Here is a 27,331-nt window from a genome sequence, read left to right as displayed (position 1 = left end):
CTCCCACGGTGCCTACGTCAAGCCTAACTCCGTGCACCACTGAGTCTCGCCGAACCGTGGGCACCCCTGATCAGGCCGCTTGTCCAGTCGCTTACCAGGGCCGAGACAAGGGATGAAGGAGGTGGTAGCCACTGCCCGGAGTAGTGTCGCCCGCCTCCCTCAACCCAGGAGGAAGCAGCAATAACTGGGATGGGGGCGTGCACGGGAGTCCCAGGCACCAGCCCCCCGCGGGGTTCCCGGCCCTTCCCAGCGCCCGTGCCTTGGCGGTGATCATCTTGGCGACCACATCCCGGGCGTGGACGTCGATGGTACAGATGGTCATGATCTTCGTCCTGTCCCCGGCGTTGAGGTTTCCGATGAGCAGGGTGATGAGCGCGTTCAGCTGACTGATCTGCAGGAGCGAAGGCGCCTCGGCTGGGACACCCATCGCAGGGCGGACTCCGGGCTGGGGGGGGGGTCCCCCACGGTTGGGTAGGGAAGACCCCCATGCTCTTGTTCACAACAACGAGACACAGAAAGAAGCTCTCGCTATCCCCCAACTGGGGGTGGGGAACGCTGGGGAACAGGCCCCCCCGTGGAATATCAAGGAGCCACTAAAAATGGTGTAGAAGAAGATCGGATGCCGTGAAAGACGGCGGACGTTGCGTAAAACCAGGATTTTAAAGCTGTGTGGACAGTTTATATATTTTTGCCTAGGAATCGATTACATGCACACAAAAAGATTAGAATGTTAGATAAGAATTTGTTGACGGGGTTATATATGGGTGGTGGGGTTTTTATTTCAAAAATTATCTTTAGTTTCTAAATTTCTAACCAAGAATCTTTTAAAAAGTTAAATCAAAAGTGGCCCCCACTTGCCACAACTAGAGAAAGCCCTCGCACAGAAACAAAGACCCAACACAGCCAAAAATAAATAAATAAATATTTTTTTTAAAAAGAGAGAGCATTAAAGTCATGTACTTCTAAAGCGGTTACTCTTGGGCAGAAGGATGTTGGGGGGCGCCAGTATTTGGTTGCTTTTGACCCACAGAAACGGCAGTGGCACAAGTGGGCACCTCAGAGCAAGAAGCTTTGGATGGACAGGGGATGGGAGCACACACCTGCTTCTTGTTGTAATCTCTGATGGCGTTTTCGTAGCCCTCCTCCAGCCTGGCAAACGCCAGGCCCACCTCGGTTGTCCACCAGATCTGGGTGCACGCGAGCGCAATCTGAAAACAGAGCGGCCCCCGGCCCCCCCCCCAACGTGAGCGTCGTTCTCAGCGTGACAGAAGAGTTCACATCAGTAAGGTGGCTGTTCTCCGCCCACTGTGGCTAACCCAGGACAGGGGAGCTCCGCCCACCCAGCCTCAGACCTGGGCGGGGTAGTCGAAGATCCACTGCTCCCTTGGCTTCTCCTCGTAAGTCATCACGGCTTCCGGGATCTCGTGGCGGAGCGTGGCGCACATCCTGTCCAACACCCGGTTCAGCCAGACCTCCACCTGGGGACGGAGCCACAGGGACCGGAGAGGGGTGAGCACAGCTCATTCCGATGGCTTGCTTTGTCATTTACAAATTAAATGACCATTTGTCATCCTCCTCCTTATCATCCCAGGGGTAGAAATACCCAGGTTTTCAGAGCAGTAAGAATGATCAGCTTGAAAAATGTGGTCAGCAAGCCCAGCTGTACCCGCACAACTAGCTGCATTGGGCATTCGTGTGCATTAACTGTTTCTACGCAGAGAAGGGAGAGGAAACCAGAGAAAAATCAAGAGGAGAAGATAGTCTATGTCTGACCCTATGAAGTGGTGCTGATGTGCAGAGACGCGGGGCCTGTCCCCCCAGCCCCGCTGCCCCGTGTCCCTTACTAGTGGAGCCCCCACTAGCTCTCCAGGTGCATCATCTCAGGGTCTTAGACTGTCACGTGGACAAACTTGCTGACGAGCCTTGTGTGTATCTTAAAATACAAAACTTCAACTGACTGCAACTGGGGGGAACATACCGAAATGAGATAATTGGGTTGGTTTTTCTTTTAAACTACAACGACAGTGCAGGCAGAGCTCACTGTAGTTCGTGGTTATGTCTGTAAGCAGTTACGTGTGGGAAGCATCTGAACGAACTGAGGACTGGATCCTGCCACCGGCCTGCCAACCCCATCTGGCCAGGTTCTCCGAATTCTAGTTGTGGGAGCTTGAGTTTTCTTGTGTGAGATTTTTACCCCCCAAGCTGACTTACCTCTGAATTACATTTCGCTTAGGCTAATGTCAAGATCGATTCGAAGGCTTGATCAATACTTGGGCAAAGAGATTGGGGGAGGGGGGGCGTGGAGGGCAGCCGGGAAGCTTGCTGTCAGCAGAAGGGAGCAGCCTCCTGGGGTGGGGGGAAGCTGGAAAGGGGGCCGGGCTGCCCAAGGTAAAGGGACCCCCCTGCTAAATCAAAGCAGTAAAGCCCCTTACGCTGGGCAGGAATGAGAACTGGCTGCTTCAGGTGTGTGTGGCCCCCTTCAAAGAGGGGGGCGGGTGCTGCTAACACTAACCCCTTGGCATTAATAATAATAAATAAAATAATAAAGACTCAATGGCATTAATAAACCTTTTCTCCCCCTCCGTCCCCTCCTTTCTCTTCTTTTTTTTCTCACAATGCACCTCATACTGTGTAGGTAAGGCTGTGCTGGAAATTCTATAGAGAAGCCCCTTAAGCATTTGTTCTGAGAGGCAGAGGGAAGGAGAGAGGGGTGGTCCCAGGCTGGGGGTGACAGCCTGTCTGAGGCCGTGTGGCCCTGTACACGCTGCACTGTCGTCCCGGGTTGGGGCGGGGGCGTCCCTCCGCACACGCACGCACCTGCCCCGAGAGGTCACATTCCCGGTCAAAGTCCACGTACTCGTCCTCCTTGCTGTACATGCCCAGGCCACACTTGAGCGGCTTCCCGTCGGCGTCGAGGCGGAACTTCAGTTTACACAGGCTGTCGAAGAGCTTGGACAGGTGGCGGCTCACCTGGATTGGGCGGGGGGATCACTGGATTTTGCAGCCAAGGGGTTCAAAGGCAGGAGACACGCAGCCTGGGTCTTCCTCGGGAGGTTTTAAGCATCTTTTTTTTTTTGGCTTATACCCCCCCCCCCCCCCCCACCGCCTCTGGGATGTTGACTGAACGCACTTAGCCAACAAATGGCAAAAACTGCTCTCAGGTGGAACCTTCCGAATGTCTGTTCCTGAAGATTTCTTTTCCTTGAGAAGGTTCTGTCCCCGGCATGGGACCCGCGTCCCTAGGTCAGACGCTCAGAACCTAAATTGTGGGCCACCCTGTGGCTGCCTTCTTGTGCGTCTGGAACTTCATGATTAAAATAAGACAGTCGCTTCCCTTCGCCGGGGTAGCTAACCCTCCTCTCTTTTAGAAGAGGAACCTCAAGGGACCTTTTCTTCCTGGCGCCTGGGATTTATTAGGAGGAGCAGGCGTGTCTCTCAGAAACGGGCATCTCACCCATTTTCCAGAGGACACGGATGAGGCTTGGGGAGGGAAGGGCAGGGTCTGAGACCAGTCCCAGGTCTTTCTGTCATGGCCCAGCCCCTGGGTGGTTTCAGGTGTGGATGACCTTGTGGAGATGCCACAGGGACACCTGTGGACACTCCTCCAACATCCCAGGGCCACCTGGACATGGAGCCAAGCCGGGACCCGCCTGGAGCCTGGAGGCCGCACCTGAGGTCGGCCTCTCTTCACAATGCCAGGGGCCCACCTACCTCCACGGGGTCGTTTCCGTTGGAGAGAATGTCCAGGAGGTCGGCTGAGGAGACGAAGTAGAACCTTGGGAAAGCAAGTCTTTTTGTCTCTAAATATTCGGCCAGGGCCTTTTCACACATGGCCAACCTTGGGGGAGGAAACAAGGCTGCTGAGTCCTGCTCGACAGAGGGTCTTTTCCAGCCCATCCTTCCACGTGCTAGACGGACAGCCCCGGAGACGCCCAGGCTGTTCACAGCCCCAGTTTGATTCAAATCTTCCACACTTGTTCTCTGCCAGCCCCTGACCTGGTGGGTGTCCCCAGGTATGATAGGGTATAGTTTAATCTCTGCAGTCAGTGCTTCTTCTGAGGCTGAAGGCCCGCTCTGTGGCCGGCGTGGCAGGATGTGGCCCGAGAGCTCGCACTCGGAGGAAGGGGATGTGTTAACCCACAACCTGGGGCTTTCCCCATCCTGGCCAGCAAGGGGCGCATGACTCGGGTTTCTGCCACAGCGAAGCCCCTCCCCTGGACAGTGTGGGACCCACCTCTTCTTCAGGTTCTCAAGTTTGTTATAGAGACCAGGTTTGTTGGTGGCTTCGACCACGTTGGGTGTTTTCACCGCCTCCTCCATCAAGGCCTGGGAAGAGAAAGGGGCCGCCACGGCATCAGGAGCCCTGTTTTCTCCAACGGAGCCATTTCCGAAAGTGCCCAGGCAGGGGCGAGAGAGCTGTGCTCACCTTGAACTCCTGGTCGATGTCATCAAAGCGTTGGGAGTCCTCCGGCAGCTGGGCGCGGATGTCTTTGGAACCAATGAAGATGCTCTCCAGGTGGCTCCAGGTTCTCTGGACCTCGAACCAGATGGAGATGACCGAGTCCGCGGCGGACAGTTTCTGCTGCCAGCTCGTCACCTCCTTCAGGAAGTGGGACAGGTACTTGGACATCATCAGGTTCTGCAGCTGCACCTGGCTGTCCTCCAGCGTCTCCACCAGCACCTCATCCGTCTTGAGCAACATGGTGCCTGTCCGCGGGTGCCGCCTGTGCTCAAACTCCATGGTGGACCAGGTACTATCCAGGGTTTTCAGCACCTTTTGGGGGAACAGAAATCGGCTCAGCAAGTGTCTGGCATGAGGGGCTGAAAAGGACCCAGAGTTTCCTAGAACATGGAAGGAACCCCTTCAGAAAGGAGGCGCTTTTCAGAAAGCCAAAATGTTCATGCCAATGTTATTTACAATGGCCAACAGATGGAAACAACCCAGATGTCCCTCAGTGGATGAACAGATCAACAAAATGTGGTGTATTCATATAATGAAACATTATTTGGCCATAAGAAAGAACGAAGCCCAGGCACATGCTACAACATGAAGGAAACCTGAAAACATGCTCAGTGACAGGAGCCAGACACTGAAGCCCACATATTATTTGTTTCCCTTTATACGAAATGTCCAGAAAAGGCAAACCTGTAGAAACAGAAAGTGGGTTCATGGTTGCTTAGAGCTGGGGTGGGGGGTATGAGAAGATGGGGGGTCACAGCTAAAGCGTCTGGGTTTCATTGCTTTTTGAGGAGATGAAAATGTTCTAAAATTGACTAATTCTAATATGTGATGGTTGCACGTATCTGTAAATATGCTAAAAGCCATTGAATTGTACACTTTAAATGGGTGAATGGTATATGGTATGTGATTTAGAGCTCAATAAGTTTGTTAAAAAAAAGAAAGACAAAATGTGACAATTCAAACTCAAAAAACAGGTGAGGAGAGAGGTTTGGATTGCAAAGGAGTCAGCCAGACTTTCCGTGTGTCCTGGAACTGCCCCGGGTACTGGCTGATGGCCGGCCCTCCTGCCCCCGCCCCCCCTTCAGCTTCTCAGAAGGCCGAGGCAGGATGGACCGCAAGTGAGGGTGCTTCGTAGAGGAGGAGAGTTCAGTAGGGTTAGGCAGGTGGGTCGGGTTCAGCATCACCCCCTACAAAACGCACTTTGCTGTCAACAAAGGCTACCTTTTCCATGCCAGACTCTTTCACAGCCTTGTCTACGATGTTCTGGACCTCGTCTTCGTATTTATGTAGGTTCAGCTGGAGTAAATCCGCCAGGGTGGTCTCATCTGACATTTCAAACTTCACCTACGGGAAAAAAAAGAGGCACATTCCACGTAAGGTCACATGTTCTCCCGTTGAGGGACAGCTTTGTCCTTCATGGAGAGGCAGGCGAGGGAGGAACCCAGGCCATGGCGGGGGCAGTTGGAAGCTCCGTGACTTGGGCAGTCACTTCTCCAGGCCTCGCCTCTCCTCCCTGTCAAACTGGTAACAGCAGAGTCCACTGATAGGGGATTGAATAGTGTCCCCCCCAGATTCATGTCCACCTGGACCTCAGAATGTGACCTTATTTGGAAATAGAGTCTTTGCAGCTGTTAAGGATCTTGAGATGAAATCGTCCTGGATCAACTGCACGGAACCTAAATCCGATGACAGGTGTTGTCAACAGAGAAAGGGGAGGGAGATTTGAAATGCAGAAGAGCCCACGTGACCACTGAGGCAGGGATTGGAGGGATGCGGCCACAAGCCAAGGATCGCCTGGGGCCACCGGAAGCTGGAAGAGGCAGGGAAGGGCCCTCGCCTAGACTGCCAGAGGGATCACGGTCCTGCCGACACCTTGATTTCAGGTTTTTGGCCTCCAGAGCCAGGGAAGACTACACTTCTGTGGTTTTAAGCCCCCATGGTGTGGGGCTCTGTTACAGCAGTCGCAGGACCTGATCCACCACCTCAGGGAGCTGCCATGTTAGTAACAGTAGTGGCCAAGTCACAGGTACTATTACTCCAGTAACAATACCAGGTGTTTTCATGGTGTCACCCAGTCCTCAAATCCTTCTCGCTGTCACATAGACAGACGTTTCCAGGCCCCGATTCCAAGCCTGCCATGGAAACTGGCTTAACCAAGTGATGGAATCGAGTGTCTCTCAATCATGGCTGGAAAAATACCTGCCCGGGTCTCAACAGTCCTCGGTGATGCCCAGTGCCTGGGACGTTTTAGTTGCTTGTTGATCACCGCCCGGGGGTCTCTCCCAGGCCCTGGATGGGGTACACGAGCCTGCTGGCCAGTGGTCTCAGCACTCAGGATAACCCTTCTGCTCGTCTGTTTCTCCCCGCCAGGGCCCAGGCCACATCCCGTGTGCTCCTGAAGCCGTTCCTGCCCTTTCCTCGCCATGGAGGTGACTGCCTACTCTATGCTCCTAGAACCACCCCTGAGCATCCCATTTGGCGTCCCAAACACCGTGACCCACGCTGTTCTTTCTTCCTTTGCTTCCCTGAGAGCAGGGCCCGTGTTCTGTCTCTGCATCCTTGGCACCTACGCGGGGCCTCTGCAGAGTAGCCGTTCCACAGAGTTTTGTTCAATGTTTGCTGACGGTGGGGATGTTCCTATTTGCCTTCTGTGAGTGTCAAGGCCAGTGACCCCCCACTGGGGGATACCCCTGGGAAAATTTGGGTGCTAGGACTCTGTGTTCCGGTGGCGCGTGGGGGACCCGGGGAGCTATTCCTCCGCCCCAAACGTCCTGAGCCCCGGGGACATTCACCTTTCAACCAGAACTGGCTGCATAATTTGAGGAGCCTGGTGCAAATCAAAATGATGGGGTCCCTTGTTAAAAAAATCATTAAGGACTTCAACATGGTGACAGCAGAGCATCCAACCCAGAGCGGGGCCCCTCTGACCACAGAGCCCAAGCACCTCAAAGCCGGCTTTATCAGCGCCAGCCCCGCCCATCCTGTAGCGAGTCCCCAAGGAGCAGCGCCCTCCTCCCCCGAGGCGCGGTACCTGGGTGGCCTGCATGAGCTGCTGCCAGTGGCGGTTCCGGATGGCGGGGTTCTGCAGCTCACTCACGGCGCGCAGGGATGCGATCGTGTTCTTCACGGTGTTGTCCAGCCCCACGAAGGCATCCCAGCCCTTCACCTCCTTGTCCAGGGACCTCACAGCCTTGGCGAACTTCTGGCAGTCTATGTCCATCTGCTCGACGTTGATGTGCTTCCACTTGGTGGTCTTCCAGTCACCGATGCTGGTGTTGACCTGAGATGGAAACTCTCACTGTCTCCTCTACTGGGGACACTTCAGGAAGGCACCTGTGCCACCTTCCTGCCATTGCTCTCAGGAAGCAAAATCCAATGAGTCTTGAGAACTAATGACAGAGCTTGGTAAAGTGGGTGGATACAAGGGGGGAAGAAAACCAACAACCCAGTTCTATCATGAAAGATTCAACTTAAAAGTCAGCAGTTAAGAGGTATTTTGGCAAAACGTGGGCCCTGTCACTGCTCACCAGGATCTATTCTGTCCCACTTCCTGGTGCAGCCACGTCAGTTGCCTCGACCAATGGAATGTGGGTGATGCCCGACACCTGGGGGCAGAAGCACTGGATTGCCAACGCCTGGCCCCCAGTTCCCTCCGTCTGCCTTGGCAATGGTGGATGCGTGCACTGAGCTGCCCAAGGGTTGCTTGGAACTGGAGTGTGGACTTTGCGTGAATGAGAAATACATGTCTGTGGTTAACTACACACAGTTTTGTTTTGTTTTGTTTTAGGGCTGTCTGTCACTGCAGAGTAACCTAGCTTATACTGACTGATTAAAAACACCAGAAGATATTTCACTCACGAAAGGATGAAACAAGACACAGGCACTACTGGGAGACAACGCTACCAAGAGTGGAGACAGAACCCTGTGAGGCCACAGTCTTTAATTCAGGGTAGGCTGAGAACAGCCGTGAAGCTGGACGGGCCGGTCCTGGAGCGGGTCAGAGGTTGCTGAGACAGGCTTGGGGTGGAAAGACACGGTCTTGACAGACATCCGTGTCAGATAAAGATAAACAATTGGGGTGTTTACAAGAGATTTACCTTGCAGATCCCAAGACTCGAAACCTTAATCCCCACAGGAATTGATGGCCCTTTCTGGTGCGTTTAAGCTGCTCTGTATCCGTGATCATAAAATTGTCCTGGCTAGTTTGTTTTGGAGAATTTTTCTTGCAACACCCTGACCAGAAACGCTTATCGTCATCTCCTGGGAAAAGTAACCGTATTCTTGGGTCTGCGCTAAGGGTTGTTTATTGAGGGAAAGTGCAGCATCCTCATCTGACTTCACCGACTGTTCAGTAATGTCGTTCATGCACAAGAGACTTGAATTCAGTGAACTGCGAAGACAACAAAGCATCGAGAGGCATCGATGGGTTCGCTCTCTTTGGGGGTGGTCGTGAGGTAGCCTGGGGCTCCAGAGATGTTTTTCCCCCTCTCTGTGAGGAATAGGTAGATTCAGCATGGTCAAGATGAAGACGTTGAGAGCATTTCACTATGATGTAATTAAAAAAAAAATAAGATAACTGACAAGACAGAGCCTGCTCCTGGGTGGGGACAGTGAATACGGCTGTCAAGAGGGGAATGCTCCCCAGATTTGCTCATGGAGTAGATTTAACTCTAGCTACAGTCGTAAGAGTTTTCTTTTGGAGGGAGGAGGATTTTTCAGAGACTCTGAAGTTCGTTCAAGAGCACAAGAGAGAAGAGCTAACACAGGCTTAGAGAACGAACTCATGGTCACCAGGGGGAAAGAGCGGGGAGGGATAGATTGGGAGTTTGGGATTGACAGGTACACACTGCTGTATTTAAAATGGATACGTGTAGGGACTTCCCTGGTGGTGCAGTGGTTAAGAATCTGCCTGCCAATGCAGGGAACATGGGTTTCAGCCCTGGTCGGAGAAGATCCCAAATGCTGCGGAGCAACTAAGCCCGTGAGCCACAACTACTGAACCTGCGTTCTAGAGCCTGAGAGGCACAACTACTGAGCCCAAGTGCCGCGAATACTGAAGCCTGCGCACCTAGAGCCCGTGCTCCGCAACAAGAGAAGCCACCGCAATGAGAAGCCCGCACACCGTAACGAAGAGTAGCCCCCGCTCGCCGCAACTAGAGAAAGCCCGCGCACAGCAACGAAGATCCAACGCAGCCAAAAATAAATATATTAACAAAACAAATAAAATGGATACTTGTATATGTATGGCTGAGTCGCTTTGCTGTGTATCTGAAACTATCACAACATTGTTAATCGGCTATACTCCAATATAAAATAAAAAGTTTAAAAAAACCCTAAATTGTATATGGAATAAATACTTTAATTTCTCTAAAAAAAGAAGATAACCAGGGACTTCCCTAGCGGTCCAGTGGTTGGGACTCTGTGCTTCCACTACAGGGGGCACGGGTTCGATCCCTGGTTGGGGAACTAAGATCCTGCATGCCTCGCGGCATGGCCAAAAAAAAATTTTTTTAATAAAATTAAGCCATTATCTATTAAAAAAAAAAGATAACCAACAAGGAGCTACTGTCTAGCACAGGGAACTCCTCTCCATACTCTGTGATAAATGGGAAAAGAATATGAAAAAGAATAGATACATGGTCCTACTGCCTCTGCACCTTTGTAAAAGAATGTCACCTATAGCTTGAAATATTCCCGGGCTTGACCTTTAAAGGTATAACACTTTTCCATTCATATAGAGATTAAGAAGTTGCAGAACAGAAAATAACACTTGTCTTGTTGAAGGTCAACATTGTGACCAGAACTATGTGGACAGCTGCAAGAACAAAGGATTCAGCACCAAGAAGTTTGCAACAACCAGCCACACTCCCTCCCCTTTTAGTATACAAGAAGCCTGAATTCTACTCAGGTAAGAAGGTTCTTTGGGACACTAGTGGGCCATCTTCTCGGTCTGCTGGCTTTCCAAATAAAGTCGCTATTCCTTGCCCCCCCCCCAAAAAAAGAATAGGTACATGTATGTGTATAACTGAACCACTTTGCTGTACACCTGAAACTAACACAACACTTGATTGACTATACTCCAACATAAAATAAAATGAAATAAAAAATAAAAAGAGAGAAGAGCTAAAATATCTCTGGAAATACAGGAGCCAAGAGGTGAGACTGGGGAGCGAACACGCGCACATCCGCTGTGGACACACAGCCTTGATACCAGGAGCAGTGAGGCTTCCTACTCGTCTTTTTGCCTCCATCAACCATCAGAGGCGGCTGTTACGGAAGGATAACGGGAGCGCCCCCTCTTGGTGCTGGGATGCTGCCCGTGGAGCCCCCCCCAATCCCGCCCCCTGAGGCTTGGCGCCCCCCTCACCATGATGATCATGTCCCAGAGCTCCTTCAGCTGGCGGACCTCTTTGTGACAAGCCTTGAGCTGCTTGTAGTCCGGCACTGTGACCTCGAACAGGCTCCCGGATTTGCACAGAGCCTCCATGACGCCCTCCATGGACGCGATGCTCTTTTGTTGCTGGGGGCGTGCAGAAGCCGGTGAACAGGGTGCCGGCACTCGGCGGAGCCTTCCCCGTCTCCCCCGCCACATCCCCCCCCCCCCCCCCCCCCCCCCCCGTGAAGCCCAGAGCCAACACCACGCACACAGGGTGGCGGCAAACTTTCCAGCTGGGAGGGCAGCGGCCTCCCCGCCCGCCCCCAGCTTCTCCTCTGATGGGAGGGTGGGGCATCTCGGCGAGCTCAGGTGTGAGGACTGACTCGTAATGGACGTTGCCCGAACGTCAGACTTCCTCCTAACATTTTCTGACTTCCCAGAACCTCCCCCATTCTCTCACTGTATATATTTGTATTGTATTAAAATGTATATAAGTAATGCTTGATTGCTTTGAAAACTAGAAAAATCTAGATAAGCAGTGAGGAGGAAAAAAAGATTCGTCCTGAGCCACACGACTAAGTGTGGGCAGCTGCGAAAGCTTTGGTGTGGAGTGTGTACCACTCTCGACTGGGTACACAGGGGGTCCCGAGTGTTTGCACCCTGCCTTGCGGGCCTCTCTCACCATGGACATGGTTCCTAAACAGACTTGACAGGGGAGTTCTTCAAAGAGCCTAGCCTGCGTCCACGGCTAAGTGCTCGGGGGGCTCGAAGGAGGGAATGGTGGCATCTATGCTGTGGGCTGGGGGCGTGACTGAGAAAATGCCCATGGAGAGAAGGCAGGATCTTGGCCTCTGGGAAGGGTGGGCTTCGAGGCTGAGCAGGGGAAAGAGCAGAGGCTCGGGGGAGGGAAACTGTGGGGTGGCCCTAAAGGACATCTTGGGGTGCCCTTGCGCTCACTCACGCCTGTGGTACTGCAGAGTGTGGTCGAGGTGTGGGCTGGGGCCCGGGCACAGTGGGGGCTGAGCACTGTGCCGGGAGCATTGCGGTGCCCCCCTGTGCTCCTGGGGGTCCCCCAGGCCCCATGTACCCCAAACGTCCCTGCCAGGTGGAAGTCCATGGGGCCTGAGCCTGAATGGGCTGCCCGGTCTGGGGCCATGGAGCTGGCACGTTGGACACTGACCATGAACTTGGGCAGTGGGAACCAGGGGACACAGGTGAGGCTTGGCCACCAGCTGCACGTGGCGAGTCAGGGAGAAGAAGGCGCCAGGGAGCAAGGTGAGTGCAAAGCCCGAGGGGACAGCAAACTGCTGAACGTGGGGACCTAGGAGAGGGAGGGGCTGAGCCGCAGGGTGGGTTTGTGAGGCTCGTAGGATATTCAGATGTGCACACACACGCACACACACGTGCACGGCCCCGAGCCCAGTCCCATCAAGGCCACGTTTCTGGGCTCATGAGAATGACAGCTTGAGGAAGGATGAGAAAGCATCAGGGTCCCCAGAGTTACCACCCCATCTCCTCCTTGAGCAGATGTACCTTACTGAGGGACTTGTAGGGGTTGGGGTCGCTGAAGCTGAACGGGGCTTCTTGCCTGAACTTCTCTCTGAACTCGTGCTGCTTGAGCTGCAGGAGGACCACGTGGAAGCCATCAGGCTCCCGCCCCAGGGCCCAGCTGCGGTGCACGCTGCACCCCGCCCCGCCCCCTGAGGCCGTGGTACCTCGAACTGCTGGCATTTCCGTCGCAGGATGCTGACCTCGTTGGCCTGCAAGGGTGCCACGTTCTGCTTCACCTGGATGGCCAGCTTCTTGGTGTTGGTCCACTGCTCCGGCAGTTCCTACACAGGCAAAGGCCAAGGACCACTCCTTTTCCTGCTCTTTTTAAAATTTTCTACTGTGAAATAATTACAGACTCGGGGGGAGTTGCAAAAATAGCACAGAGAGTCCTGTGTGCCCGCCCCCAGCCTCCCCTGGTGGTGGCATCTCGCAAAGCAGAGGCTCGACACCCAAACCGGCCTCCGACACTGGGGCGTTTCTGTTAGCGGGTGATGGAACTTGGCGGTTTTCACCCTGTGTTTTAAGCTGAATCCATGTGTGCGTGTGTCATGTGCATGCATGCACGTGTGTGTGTGTGTGAGTGCATGCGTCGTGGGCGTGTGCAGTCCTAGGCAATTCTACCTCATGTATAGATTCCCATAACCCCCGCCGTGATCCACATACCTTGCTGTCCATCACGGTGAGGGAACTGTCTTGTGTTACCTCCTTGTACCTGCACCCAGCACCGCCCCCCGCCCCAACCTGGGCAGCCACTAACCTGTCCTCCGTTTCTACGATTCTGTCATGGCAAGAATGGCTTTAGCAATCAGACGAATTTTTGTATTTTCCAAGTTCTCCACACTTGGGCAAATATTGTACTTATTATAAAATATTTTAAAGAAAAAAATCCCAGCCCCCAAATTCTTTACCCACAAATAGACATTGTTTCACATTCTTCTACGATTAACTAACAGTCTGTTGGCAGCGACACACCTCAAATGTTTGTCAGAATTTTTATCTCACCGCTCGCCCTGTTCATAGCCCTGGAGCCCCTGGGGCCCGGCCACAAACGGTTCGAATCCTGGTCCTTAGCTGAGTCCCGGGTGGGGCAGCTGGGGCAAAACACAACGTGCTCTAAAGCGGGGCCTGGGCAGCATGAGATCACCGCGGAGATCACGGCGGCCACCGACCCACAATCGACACACAATCCTGTCACACCTGTGCTGTGGGGTCTCGGGCACTGGCTGGAGTTAGTGCCTCCCGGCAGGGGGAGTCACACCTGTTTGACCAGTCCCAGAGCCAGGGCAGAGAAGTGGGGGGCAGGCAGCCAGGTCTGGGAGGAGACAAACTCCAGGGGGGTGGCTGGGCTGTGGCTTCAGCACCCAGCTTCTGCACTACCACTGCCCCAGCCCAGCTGCACATACAGCTGCTCTGACGCCGACAGCTGACGCTCTGCGAATTAGCTGTAAAGCACTGGGCTTTTGGAAGTCCCCTTCAGCCTCCCCGCTGTGGCCCACCTGTCCCACGCGGGGCCGGGGCCGGCTGCGGGCCTTCTGGGCGCCCTCACCCAATCAGGTCTCTGCTGACCCCATTCTTGGTCCCCCAGCCCTCGTGCCCAGGCTCCTGCTGCGCTCAGGAGCAGGTGTGGGACTTGAAGGTACTTTTTATCCACTGAAACGCCAATCAAATGGAAGAGCTACTGCCGCCCCCTTCTGGAGGCCGCCTCACTGTCCCCTTGTCTCCAGAGAGCCCTGTCCTCCCACCCTGCCATTCCACGGGGACCCCATGTCTAGGAGAGGAGGTCTAGCCTGCAGGCTCCGGCACAAGAGCCCGCCCTCCTCTGGCTCTGGCTCTGGCCCTGCCCGCAGCTCCAGCTCCCCCAGCGGGGGCCCCCCAGGCCTGTTTACCTGAAGCTTCACGTGCGTCTCCTCGGGCATCTCCTCCCCATAGGACTTGAGCAGCTCGATGGTCTGCTTCAGGGGCTCAAACATGTTGTCGGTGGCCGTCTGCCTCTCCTTGACCTTCATCAGATGCCCCATCACCTCCACGAGGCCGTCATAATCCCCCTCCTTGAGAGGCTTCATCAAGCCCGCCCTGGAGACTTTCATGAAGGCTTCTAGGTCTGCGAGGCTGGTGGGCGAGAGGCCGCCTGTGATGGGTGCCTGCCCAGCACCCCTGTGCCTCACCGGCTCGCCTGGTCGGCGAGTTCCGCATGGAGCCACGTCTCAGGGCAGCCTTTGCTGGGCCTCCCGGACAGAGGAGCTGGATTACACGCTCTCCTGGCTCCACGCCCCTCCCGGCCCCGACCCCACCTGTAACTGCACGGGTACCACCGGCACCCCACCGGTACCACGTTTCACGCCAGGCTTCCCTGCCCGACTCAGGGCTCCTGAACGGTTCCTTGGCATCTGTAGCCCAGACACGCTAAGTGCTCAGTAAAGAAGCAATGACCGAGGGACCAGGGCCTCCACGCCCTGCCCGGTGACACCTTCCTGCTGGGACCCACCCTCCGTGGGGCTGCCGGCCTCTGAGCCTGACCTTCACCCCAACAGCCACCCGGTTTGGGGGAGGAGGTGTCCAACCGACACTTCATGGAAGGCTGTCTGCAGGTGCCCCTCGCACATGGCCCTCTGGGGCATGATCAATGGCAGGCCAGCGGCCCTGGGGCCCACCTGCTGACCACGTTGTTGCTCAGGTGCCGCTTGAACATGAGGCTCCAGCGCTTGATGGTGTTGAGGAGGGCCTGCTTGAAGGGCCGGCAGTCACACTGCAGCCAGCCGTTGAACACCTTGGTGTTCTCGCACTTGGACACCTCCTCATACAGCTTCTCATAGGAGTCGATCTGGAAGACACAACCCCGTTCACCTGTCGGGCTGCCGGGGCCAGGGGTTGGGGCCAGCACAGCACGTGTGTGTGGGGGAGGCCCTTACGAGGCACTAGTTTCCTTCTCCCAGCACCCCCGGGGTGCCCTGAGGCCCAGCAGTCTAGCCCTGACACGGGACAGCCCGTCAAAAAGGGACGTCATCAAGCAAGGCCAGCAGGGGCCAAAAGTTTCAAGGGGTGAATGGGGTCCCGGGCACCCATGGGGCATCCCTTAACTCTATGCTGCTGCACGTCCTTGGGCTCTCAAGCTCCACCAGCCAGCTGTCCCCCCACCCCATGTGCATCTCCCTGTGGCTGGGTCACCCTCACTGAGCTTCAGGAAAAGAGGTGAAGTTTTGTAAGTTCATTATGTTTTCTCATGTCCTATATCCTGGTTTTTTTGCCGCACTGCACGTCTTGCGGGATTGTAGTTCCCTGACCAGAGATCGAACCCAGGCTATGGCAGTGAAAGCTCTGAGTCCTAACCACCAGACTGCCAGGGAATTCCCATCATGCTCTATATTACTGACGCTCTGGTACTGGGGGCCTCGCTGACCCTGGAGGGACTGCCCCTGCCCCCTGGCTGGCCAAGTCCTAGAGACGGCAGACAACCCCCCAGGACCACACCTTTCACATGCAAACAACCAACCAGAGCTCACAACCCAACCGCCGCCTCTATGGGGCTCTCACACTCCAGGCCACTGTCCCCCTGCCCTAATCACCCCGGGGCCAGGCCCCTGACAACCCGGGACAGCCAGTGCACCCCTGAATCACTGATCCAAACTAGCCCATCCTAAGCCTGCTCGCCCCGCCTTGCCCATTCTTCCCCATGAAGACCACAGTTCAGGCTCTCAGCCACGCTTTCCCCTCATTCCCTCGGCCTCCTGCCCGACGCTGGTGCCTCCCCGCGTGGCCCTACGTGGCCCTGCATGGCATGGAGTGCCCCCCTCCTCTTGGGAGCCGTGAGTCGCAACCTCTCTTTTCACAGCAGGCGTCTGCTGATCTGTTGGTCTCTCCATACTTGAATTATAATAAAACTTACATTTAAAAAATGTTCACCCTGGACTTCCGTGGTGGCGCAGTGGTTAAGAATCCGCGTGCCAATTCAGAGGACATAGGTTCGATCTCTGGTCCGGGAAGATCCCACATGCCGCGGAGCAACTAAGCCCGTGCGCCACAGCTACTGAGCCTGCGCTCTAGAGCCCACGAGCCACAACTACTGAGCCTGTGTGCTGCAACTACTGAAGCCCACGAGCCTAGAGCCCGTGCTCCACAACAAAGAGAAGCCACGCAATAAGCCCACACACCACAACGAAGAGCAGCCCCCGCTCGCCGCAATCAGAGAAAGCCCGCGTGCAGCAACGAAGACCCAACGCAGCCATAAATAAATAAATAAATAAATAAAAATGTAAAAACAATGTTCACCCAAGTTTTAAATCAAGTCCAGTGCCCCTCCACGGCAGGGATTCTGGAGTTGAGGAAGCTGGTGGGTGAGGTTCACACACACCTGCTGCTGGAACTGGGCGAGGGTAGGCGGCATCTTGGGGAGGGTCTCCTCGGCCTGGGGGTCCCAGTCCTCCGGGCTGATCGCGTGCCCATAGATGAGGAAGCTCTTCATGACCTCCTGGGGGTCGTCCATCCACAGGTAGGCGTAGCGCTCGAAGGAGTCCTGGTACTCCTCAGCCTCCTTTATGGCGCTGATGACCAGGTTGGACAGCTCCTCCCCCATCTCTATGAGGTCGGTCATGTCTTCCAGGTCGGTCTGCGAGGGGCAGGAGGGGCGCAGATGGGTGAGCGCTTCGCCCGTGGTCTCCCCACCCTGGAGAGTGGCTCCCTGTTGGTGCAAGTTGGCTAACCTCTCTAGATGGGACGCAGGGACATCTGCAAACAATGTTTGCAATGTTCTCCCGTGAGAAGATACACTGGACGTGACTTTTGCCAGGCAAACCCCAGGATGACTCACGTGGCTTCATTCATTAAGTAGTTACTCAGAATCTGCTGTGTGCACGCAGGGGGAGGGGGCCCTAGGGGTGTCGACAGGGCTCATGTGATGTGGACAGCCCAGGAGTGGGGTCAGATTTTCATCAAAAAAATCACAGAAACGAGACATCGTGACTCTGACCCTTGCATTCAGGTGTAACAGGGAGGAGGTTGGGGAACGCTCCCTGGGGAAGTGACCATTGGTCTGAGAGCTGATGGACTGTAGGTAAAGAGCAAGAGTAGCAACACAGCACGTGCAAAGGCCCTGTGCTGGGAGGGAAGCAGATGTGTGAGGACCTGCGTGGAGACCACATGATGGCTGGAGTAGGAGCACAGGAGGCCCGGGCTGGACAGGATGCTCTGAGTTTCAAGTGACAGAAAACCCAGCCCAAATTGGTGTTAGCGAAAAGGCAGTGATTGCCTTATGTAACTGGAGAATCTCAAGGTGGAGGGTGTGTATTAACCATGTTTTTAAAATTTCCTGTATCTTAAGAAGCTTTGGCATCTTAAAAAATCTTGCTGGCTGGGGAGAGACTGCCCCTCGCAGGGCCAGCCAATTCTAAGAGAGCAAAGGGCTGGGGTGGGAGCACACCCTTCACGTGAAAACCAGCCAATCCCCCAACCGCCTACTTTATCTAACTAACCCTCACACTCCAAGCCCATGTTCCCCCGGCCCCATCACCCAGGGCCAGGTACCAGATAACTGGAGACGACCCCCATAGCCCTGAGCCGCCGATGTGCAGACTGGCTGGCCCCGAGTGTTTTCCCTGGTCCTGTCTCACCTTCCCGCAGAAACCCCAGCAAAGCCTCTGGCCTGGGCTCCGCCCTCCGTCCTGCTTCTGCTTTCTGACCAACCTGCTGCCTCCCCCGAGACCCTGAGTAGCCAGCCGTGCTTCTCCTTTCCAGGGGAACTGTGAGTGACATTAACGTTTTCTGTCAATGGCACTGACCTCTCCATGTAGTCACTCGGTCACTTCTGTGAATTAAAATCTCATGGATACAAAGGAGACCAGAGCGGGGCGTGCACAGCCTGGGGTACGGCCTGATCACCGGGACCCTTATTCTGCTTTGTTCTGTCCTGTTCATCATGCCAAGCCCCTGGGGACCCCGGGGTGGGTGCAGGAGCCCCGGATGCGCATCCTGTCAGATTCTGGAGCACACGTGGGAGTCCAGCTCTGTGTTGGGTGTATTCTTGAGCTGACCACTGGTGGCATAGTTCACTTTATTCTGAGCTGTGCAACAGCCTGCTGTGTGCACTTGGACCAGAAATACCACCTTTTTGCGGCTCAGGAATCCTCAAGCCATTCTCTCTGCCTGGAAATCCCCTTCCACCCTTCAAGACTCAGAACGCGCGTCAGCTCCTCTGGGAAGCTGTCCTTGACCTTGCCAGGTATTTCCTCATGTCCTCACATCACTACATTCACTCACACATGCACACGTATGCACACATACCTCTGTCCCTAATAGCACAGAGCATCTCGCTGTAAATATTTATTACAAATAATACGCGCCCACTATCAAAAAGTTCAAACGAGGCAGAAGCACATAAAATAAAAAGCTCCCTTGGCATCCCCTGTCCTCCTACCATCCTCGCCCCGATCCTGTTTCCCAGAAGCAAGCACTCTTAACAGTTTGGAGTGTATCCATAGGAGGGCAGGCTTTTGTTTTGTTTAAATGAATGAAATCACATTCTAAACATTGTTCCACAACTTAAACACTTAATAACAAACGTGTCGCGAGCAGCTTTCCATCCCGGGCTCCCTTTTGGGATTCATCCGGATGCCTTTGTCTGGATGGGCCGGAATCTACTGAAGGACACCTGTGTTTGATGGTCATTTAGGTCTTTTCCAATTTTTGTTTAACTGCCCCACAAACCATGCTCCGACAAACACACCTTCTCAGACCTCCCTTTGGCGGGGGGTGGGGCTGAATTTCCCACACCTTTGCATCCCCGGGATCTGATCTGACTGCATTTTACGTGTCAGATGCACATTAGGTGTTTAATGCATTCAGAGCAAATGGGTGCGGGAGCCCATGCAAGGCGCATCTGTCAAAGAGCCTGCATGCTCAGAGGATCACGGGGTTTAAATTACAGGAGGGAGTGAAGTACCGGTGAGGGTGGAGATGCACACTTGGCCTCTTATTGGGGGTGGGGAGCCGTCAGGGGAATGAAAACCAGGTTGACCGAGGAGAAGCCGCTCTGGGGAGAAAGATGGGATCTCAGGAGTGGAGAGAGAAATCTGGGCCACCGTCCTGGGGAACCCGATGGAATGGAAGCCTCTGGGCTCCTCTTCACCTTCAGGACCCATTAGGGGTAGCAGTTGGTGGCAGGGAAAGGGGTGGGGCCATACCAAGCCCAGACTGACCTTGTAGTTCATCCTGCCCTTGGCCAGCCTGGGGATGAGCTTGGCTGCATTGTAGATGTCAGTGACCAGGCTCCCGATCAGCGCCAGGAAGCCCTGCTCCCCGCCCACCGCCAGGGACGGATTGAAGACCAGCCCATCCTCGTCCAGCTCCATGCGGACCTCAAACAGCGGTGCGATGCTCTCCTGAAACAGGCCGTCATGGGGTCAAAGACTTGCCCTGGGCTGAACCATTTTCAGTGCCCGGATGTTCACCCCAGCCCCAGACAAGGTATACGGCTGACTCCTGCTGGCTGGGGCCGCTGCAGAGAACACACTTCCTGAGGGCCCTTGAGCGAGAGCTACACAACCAAATGCAATGCCATCGGGCCAAATGCAGGCTGGGTGTCCAGGGCGGGATACAGCAGTGATCGTGAGTGCCGAGGAGACCCGTTACCTCCGTTCAAAGCCCATATCTGCTGCTGTCTAGCTGCGTGGCCTTGGGCGATACCTCGGCTTCCCAGTTTCCCCAAATATACAAAATGAGTACAGCTGCTCTATAGAACAGAGGCAATCACTGTCCCCGTCTCTTTGGGTTACCGTGAGGACTAGAGGGACGACTAACACATAGAGCGCGTGGGGTGGTGGCTGTCTCAGGTGTGTCAGCAGCTGTGGCCACAGTGCTCAGTGGGGCAGGGGCAGGGAGTGTCACAGACAGGCAGGATGGTCTCCGCTGAGCTCCAGAAAGGACAAGCCCTCACGTCCCTTGGAGGTTCTGTTTCTAAAGCACACACGCCATAACCCTGTCTATTCCCTCTTGGGAGGCTGCGAGGCTGAGTTGCAGCCTCATGTGTAAGGGGACAGGGTAGAGGCTCGCCCAACGTACCGGCGAGCCTCAAAGTGTGGGCCAAAGCCCATGGGTGGCCTCGGGACCTGCTCTGTGGCCACTGATCTTTCTCCAAACGTAGTCCCATGCTGGCCCTGTGGGTGGCTGGCTTGAGAGACCCCTGTTCTATGACTGAGTAGGGCGGGGTCTGGACCTGTACCTGAGTGAGCTGCTAAGTGGGAGAGGTCTGTTGTCACAAACTCAGGGGACCAGACTTTTCTAAAGCCTCTGGCTCAGGGGTCCGCTCCCGCTGCTTGGCCACTCACAAACACGGGGGCTCCCTGGGATTTTCTGAGGATGCTTTTTTATCAGGGTCTCATCATGCTTTTGATCGTGACTCTCCTCTCTTTGTAGTGATAATTTAGTTTGTAAGTTTACTATAAATTAGCTACCTTCATTGCTGATACCGTGTCACTGTGCCTTGCTTGGTGAGACTTAACAGTTGGTAATGCCGGCTACTTTCATCAACAGAATCTGGGGTCTGTGGTTTTCTGGGGACAAGCGCCCTCTGCAGCTTGTGTAAGGGCATCTCACTGCAGTGCCCACCATCCTTTCCTGCGGGTAGGCTTTGGGGGGGAGAGTGTCTCTCATCTTGCCCTCCTGGCAGTATTCAAAATCACTTGGGAACCACTGTAGTGAAAAGGACATGGGCAGGGAATAGCTCTTGGAGAACAGGCTGGGATGCAATTAACCAGCAAAGCCACAGTGCTGACCTGGTTTAAGCTTCTACTCAATTCAGCAGAGGGTTGAGCGGGCTGGGGGCTGATGTTGCCGATAGGAGGGCACCTCCCACCCCCAATCAGCATAAGGAGGGGGCAGTGGTACCCGCTTTTCCTCACCTGGCAGCAGCATAGGACAACTCAGATCCCTGTAGGTGTTCTATAGCCCACTTACGCTGCAGCATATTTAAGGACCAGATGTCCTGAGCACCTGGGACTGAGCAGGGTCCCGGGACGCAGGACTTTCAGGTTTAAAATCGGGACGAATTGGTCACCCTGGGAAGACTTTAATAAGTCTGTTCATTTGTAACATGACAGTCTGTTCTTTCATCAGGAAACCACAGATTATAGATTCCAGCGTCAACCTTTCTCATATTTATAATATCATAATACACATATATGTATCTCACATTTGTAACTTACATCTACAACCATGTTGTCCATTAGGTGATTTAGAGACTTGCGAATGAAATGCTCAAATTCATCCAAGACCATGCTGTCAACGTAGTTGACATAATCCTTCCAGGGCTGGCTCGTCGTATTCGCTCTGAAGAGTTCCGCATTTTCCTGCAAACAGAACCACGTGGCTGGCTGTCGTCTCACTGGTCCACCTGTTCCCTCTTTAGGCAATTTATTCAACAATTCCCTGGGCTACCCTCATCCTCGTTCACACCCTCCACACACAGTGGTCTGCTTTCGGCTTCTTGAACCCTCCAGGCTCTTCCTGCAGGCTGCTCCCTCCCATTCATGCCAGGTGTGGCTTCTTCTCATCTTTTAGGTTTCAGGTCAAATGTCAGCTCCTCACAAAGGCCCTTCTTGACCACCCCCCATTCATCTCAGGTTTGGTTCCTGTCCCTGCCCGCCGACCTGTGTTCCCTCTAGCAATTTGTTATTTGTGCCTGTGATGGCACAGATGACAATTCTGAATTATTTTGTCTTTGGTCTGTACCTCCCCTTGATGCCAGGCATCACGAGGACAGGGATTGACTGTCTTTTCCACCATTATACCTCCAGCACTAAGTAGTATGCCTGGAACAGAGCAGGAGCTGGTGGGTGGATGGATGGATGGATGGATGGATGGATGGATGGATGGATGGATGGATGGGTGGATGGGTGGGTGGGTGGGTGGATGGATGGATGGGTGGATGGATGGATGGGTGGATGGGTGGGTGGATGGGTGGGTGGATGGGTGGATGGGTGGATGGGTGGATGGGTGGGTGGGTGGATGGGTGGGTGGGTGGGTGGGTGGATGGATGGATGGATGGGTGGGTGGGTGGGTGGGTCGGTGGAGGGATGGATGGGTGGATGGGTGGATGGATGGATGGATGGATGGATGGATGGATGGATGGATGGGTGGATGGGTGGGTGGGTGGATGGATGGATGGATGGATGGATGGATGGATGGATGGATGGGTGGGTGGGTGGGTGGATGGATGGGTGGGTGGGTGGGTGGGTGGGTGTGTGGGTGGATGGATGGATGGGTGGGTGGGTGGGTGGGTGGGTGGGTGGATGGATGGATGGGTGGGTGGGTGGGTGGGTGGATGGATGGATGGATGTTTGGGTGGGTGGGTGGATGGGTGGGTGGGTGGGTGGATGGGTGGGTGGGTAGATGGATGGATGGGTGGATGGATGGATGGGTGGATGGGTGGATGGATGGGTGGATGTTTGGGTGGGTGGATGGATGGGTGGGTGGGTGGATGGATGGGTGGGTGGGTGGGTGGGTGGATGGATGGGTGGGTGGGTGGGTGGGTGGGTGGATGGATGGGTGGGTGGGTGGGTGGGTGGGTGGGTGGGTGGGTGGATGGATGGGTGGATGGGTGGGTGGATAGATGAAACTGTAAGACACTGAGTGCTACAGGAAAACACAAAGATGAATGTGACCCAGTCTGTACCCTCAGGCAGTTATATTCTAATAGGGGAGAGAAGACACAGGCTTAAATAACTTCAGTGTAACAATGGTTCAAATGACCATTATGGGAGTAGAGGACTCTGACAAATGCTGTGATAACAAAGCCTTGTCAATTGCTCGCTGGCCTCTGCCTCACTGGGGTTCCTGTTCCCTCCTGGCTCCCCCTCCAGCTGGGCTAGTGTGCTGTGAACCTCTTCCCAATGCTAAGCTAGATTTATCTCTCCCATGTTGTTTCCAACACATCTGGTAATGTTAATAGGTTAATCGGTTAACTCTTCCAAATAACCTTTTTGCAGTCTAGCATGTTAATTTCGTTGGCCCTTCTGGCACCAGGGCAAAGGGGAAAGGAAGAGGATCTGGAAACAAGACAAAATATTTCTTGGTCCAGTCAAGTCACTCCACAGGGGCAATGACCTTCCAATCAATGACTTGACCATGAGAACAGCCCAGCACAGACCCTCCTCCCGGGGGGCCTGCTGGTCTGTCTGGATGTGGCGACCCATCATTTAAGGCCCTAGCAATGATTTGCACCATGCACTGGGAAACCCCGAAAAACTGTCCTGAAAATATCTTGAGCTCGGTGGGGTGGGGGGGCGGGCAGTTTTCTCCTTTCCAGGCCAACGCAGAGCTGCACCTTTCACATTTGCCTCAGAAATAGGCGAAAATGCAAGCTGGCTAAAGTGGCCACGGACGGAGGAAGACAGAGGAAGGCGTGAGAACCCCATGCTGCCGGGAATCAGGCAGAGCTACCAGGGGCATGAGGCTCCCATTCTGCATCCCCCTCCGACCGTGCCCGTGCCTGTGGGGCCCCGGGCCCAAGGACCCTTGAGACGGCTGGCAGAAAGGAATAACCCTCAGGCCGGGCAGCCCAGCAAGCACGCGCCCGCACATTATCCCAGTTTCAACGTGTTGGCACCCAAACACCACAGGGCACCCACATCCTGTGCTCCCCTCTCTTTCCGTGCTGCTGGGCCTTCCTCACACTCAGGGGTGGGAAGCCGTGATACAGCTTCTCCCAGGGACTTGGTACGAAGGTGTCACTTGTCCACACCGATTCATGTGGGGTGGGGGGAGGGGGCTCTGACACCCTTAGGGGAGGAGGGCAGACACGTGACAAGAGGAATCAGACTTCCGGGGGAGCAGTTAGCAGTGTCTGCTACTGTAAGATCGGACTCCTGGATTAAAGGTCTTAGACGCCTGACGTTTTCTGAAGCCTCGAGCTCTCCCTCCTCCCTCCCCGGCTGCGGAGAGCCCATGGCCTCTCCAAGGCCCTCCCGGGCAGCTCCTTACCATGACCATGGACTGGATCTTCAGGCCGGCGTCCTTGACCGCGGTGTAGCGCTTGTTGAGGTTGGCCACCCTCCCGTCCAAGTCTAACAGGGCCTCTTTCTTGTTGTCCTTCCTTTCAAACATTGGGTTGGCCGACCAGTCCTGGAAGGAAAAGGTGAGCGGGAGAGAAGTGTCTGAAGAAAAAGCTTCTGGCCCTACTCCCTCCTACACAGCCTTTAGAGTGAGTGTCCCCATCCTAGGCTGGCCTCGCAGAGGCCAAGGGGCCGCTGAGGACTGTTGGCCAGAGAGCCTCCAATGATGTGACTCAAAACCAACCAGGGCCTTGGAGGACCACGGAGAGACCTCTGTGCATGTTCCCCAGTCAGGCCCCAAAGGAGCCCCTCTAGGGGAAGGAGTGTCTGACCCTCTTGTCGGGGAACCTCAGGAGCTGGGGGTGACGGGACATGGCAGCCAGATCTGGAGACACGTGTGGAGATGCTCAGAGTACAGGACAGAAAGGGACACACAGGAGAGAATGAGTGACTGGAGAAGGTGCCTGGGGGCTGAGGCAAGGTTGCCATTTTCGGATTGAAAGTACTTTGTGGATCCAGGGAACATTAACAAAAGGAGACACACGTCTGGATACACTCTGGTGACACGTCTGAACACTGAAGATGACCAAGGACTCTACCTACCTCTGGACGGAGAGAACAGGAAAGTCAAAAAATATCTTTCAGAGGAAATATCAAATATATCAGCAAAGGGAAGTCATACCTTTGTCAGCTTTTTCAACATTGAGGCTATAAGCAGGGGTGGCTGTGGCCTGAACTGTGCCTCCTCCCACAAATTTATATGTTGAAGCTCTAACCTCTAACATCTCAGATGTTACTGCATTTGGAGAGAAGGTCTTTAAAGAGATGATTAAAGTGAGGTCATTAGGGTGGGCCTAAATCTGATATGGCTGGTGTTCTTATAAGAAGAGGAGATTAGGACATAGACACAGAGGGACGACTGTGCGAGGACACAGGGAGAAGACAGCCGTCTACACACCCAGGAGAGAGGCCTCAGAAGAAACCAACCCTGCTGGCACCTTGATCTCAAACTTCTAGCCTCCAGGACTATGAGACAATACATTTCTGCTGTTTAAGCTGCCCAGTCTCTGGTCCTTTGTTATGGCAGCCAGAGCAGACGAGTACAGGGATGCTTCTAGGCTACTGAAAGAAAAGGACCATATCAGAAAATCCTTTACTTGGACAAGACAGCTATAGGTAACATCCAAAGAAAGATAGTTTTGGAAAGCAAGGATTCAGAAAGTAGGTCATCAACGCACCCTTTCTGAGGCAATTACTTGGGGAAATAATCTGATTGAAAGAAAACTGAATCAGAAAACAAATCAGAAAAAAATGGGGTGAGCAATGGCTTTTGCTTACAATGTATTGAGTTAAATCTAAGTGGATGGTGATGAAATGAACGTCAATTGTAACGAAGGAAAGAGTTTCACACCGTGATAAGCCAAAGGGGTCTCAAAACAGAAGAGGTGTTTTCTAATGAACAAACTAGCGCTGGCCCGGGGCAGGTGTCTGCAGATGCAGGCACTGATGACAAAGCATGGTGGGGGAGGGAAGTGCTAGCGAAGGCTTTCCCCCAGTTTTCTGGATGAGGCTTGAAAGCAAGGACCTGTGCTGCTCTGCATCGAGGGATGAGTGTGTTCCCGGTGGGGCCGAGTCTGAGCGCATCTCCACCCCCACCCTCGTTCCTGGCACCCACCTGGCGGAGGGACCTGCCCACACACTTGCTGAGCTCAACAGACCCAGATGGAATGGAGCTCTGCAGAGTGACCAGGGGCCCTTCTGCCTTGGGGCCACCCTGACGTCACCATGGTACAGCCCAGAGCCTCACACAGCAGGCCCCCACTGCCTTGGGCACTTTCCGTGATCGTCTCCGAGGGGGCCCGTTTCCCCAGGACCCTCTCCGGGGTCCCCATTTAAGCCCCGCTCTGTGCTTTGCAGGTTACTCACCTTCATGGCCTGGGAAATCCCCTCTATGTTTTGCTTTGCTTTTTGTATCCTGTTCTGCAAGTTGTATAGCATTTCTCGCATCTCTTGAATATATTCAAACACACCTAAAAAGAAGCATAAAGGGATCTTACAAAATGAACGATTTAGCAAGGGCTGGCTTAACACTCGTTATTACAACACAATGCTCGGCGAGTCTGTCCGCTTCTCCGGAGCCTGAAGCAGAGGAAATCGCGGAGAGCTTCCCAAAAGGCAACGCTGAGGAATAAAGCACATCGTGTCTCTTGGGAAACAAGGTCTCCCTATCCCCACGTAGGTGGATCACTAATTCCACAGGAACTCCAGGTGGCCGACAGGTTGGACCCGGCCCTCCATCCCCCTCACCCAAGTTCAACCTAAGGGGGAATGAATGTCGCCTTTGTACCTTGGCCGTTCCAGAATAAGGTCGTCTCAGCGGCCAACAATTTGACATCGATTGTTTCCAATTCTGACTTTATCAGTGGAAATTCTACGTCCTTCACAGTGGTCATTATCTGCAAAACAAGGGCTACAGTTTCAGGGCCTTTGTTCCAAATCCAAGCAGATTTAAAATCGTCTCCTGGTAAGGGTGTTTATTACTCAATCCCAACCAAACCAATTACAGTTAGTGTTATTTAATTGGGAATTATGTGTACATCAAAGTTCAGGAGATTCCAACTTTTAAAATTATTTTTTATCACCAAGGATTTACGTATATACTTAACTCCTAATCACCCATGTTATGGGGTAGAAAGAGAAGGGAATTCACTAATGCAAAAGCAGTGCGCACATAATCCAAGGCTTAAAATATCCGGCTTAGAATCATAAAAAGAAAATCAGAGGAATACACGCTGGTAACTGGGACACTTCTGGGGCGTTTCTCAGAACATCGCCTTGCCTATGATCTAAGGCTCGGAATGTGATCATACAAAGGAGGTCCAGGATCTGTGGAGAAGCTGTTTC

General features: G+C 54.0%; 1 protein-coding gene across 1 annotated transcript in view; it reads right to left on the bottom strand.

Moving 5' to 3' along the window:
* DNAH17 (dynein axonemal heavy chain 17) overlaps nt 1-27,331 on the bottom strand; it is a 154,366-nt gene that overhangs the window by 63,733 nt on the left and 63,302 nt on the right. Inside the window, exons 17-36 of the mRNA XM_073798250.1 lie at nt 26,775-26,883; nt 26,354-26,457; nt 24,357-24,497; nt 21,581-21,724; nt 19,577-19,759; nt 16,738-16,992; nt 15,041-15,210; nt 14,276-14,498; nt 12,554-12,670; nt 12,372-12,458; nt 10,830-10,982; nt 7,494-7,742; nt 5,684-5,806; nt 4,427-4,774; nt 4,235-4,326; nt 3,712-3,838; nt 2,818-2,970; nt 1,353-1,478; nt 1,101-1,208; nt 260-391 (exon numbers count right to left, since the gene is read on the bottom strand). Coding sequence (XP_073654351.1) covers nt 260-391; nt 1,101-1,208; nt 1,353-1,478; nt 2,818-2,970; nt 3,712-3,838; nt 4,235-4,326; nt 4,427-4,774; nt 5,684-5,806; nt 7,494-7,742; nt 10,830-10,982; nt 12,372-12,458; nt 12,554-12,670; nt 14,276-14,498; nt 15,041-15,210; nt 16,738-16,992; nt 19,577-19,759; nt 21,581-21,724; nt 24,357-24,497; nt 26,354-26,457; nt 26,775-26,883 — 3,144 coding nt within the window. The remainder of the gene's footprint in view (nt 1-259; nt 392-1,100; nt 1,209-1,352; nt 1,479-2,817; nt 2,971-3,711; nt 3,839-4,234; nt 4,327-4,426; nt 4,775-5,683; nt 5,807-7,493; nt 7,743-10,829; nt 10,983-12,371; nt 12,459-12,553; nt 12,671-14,275; nt 14,499-15,040; nt 15,211-16,737; nt 16,993-19,576; nt 19,760-21,580; nt 21,725-24,356; nt 24,498-26,353; nt 26,458-26,774; nt 26,884-27,331) is intronic.

This window comes from Tursiops truncatus, chromosome 20, assembly GCF_011762595.2.
Source record: "Tursiops truncatus isolate mTurTru1 chromosome 20, mTurTru1.mat.Y, whole genome shotgun sequence".
NCBI lineage: Eukaryota > Metazoa > Chordata > Mammalia > Artiodactyla > Delphinidae > Tursiops > Tursiops truncatus.
The sequence above is the reverse complement of the archived record's forward strand: the minus strand, read 5'-3'. Positions and strand labels throughout refer to the sequence as shown.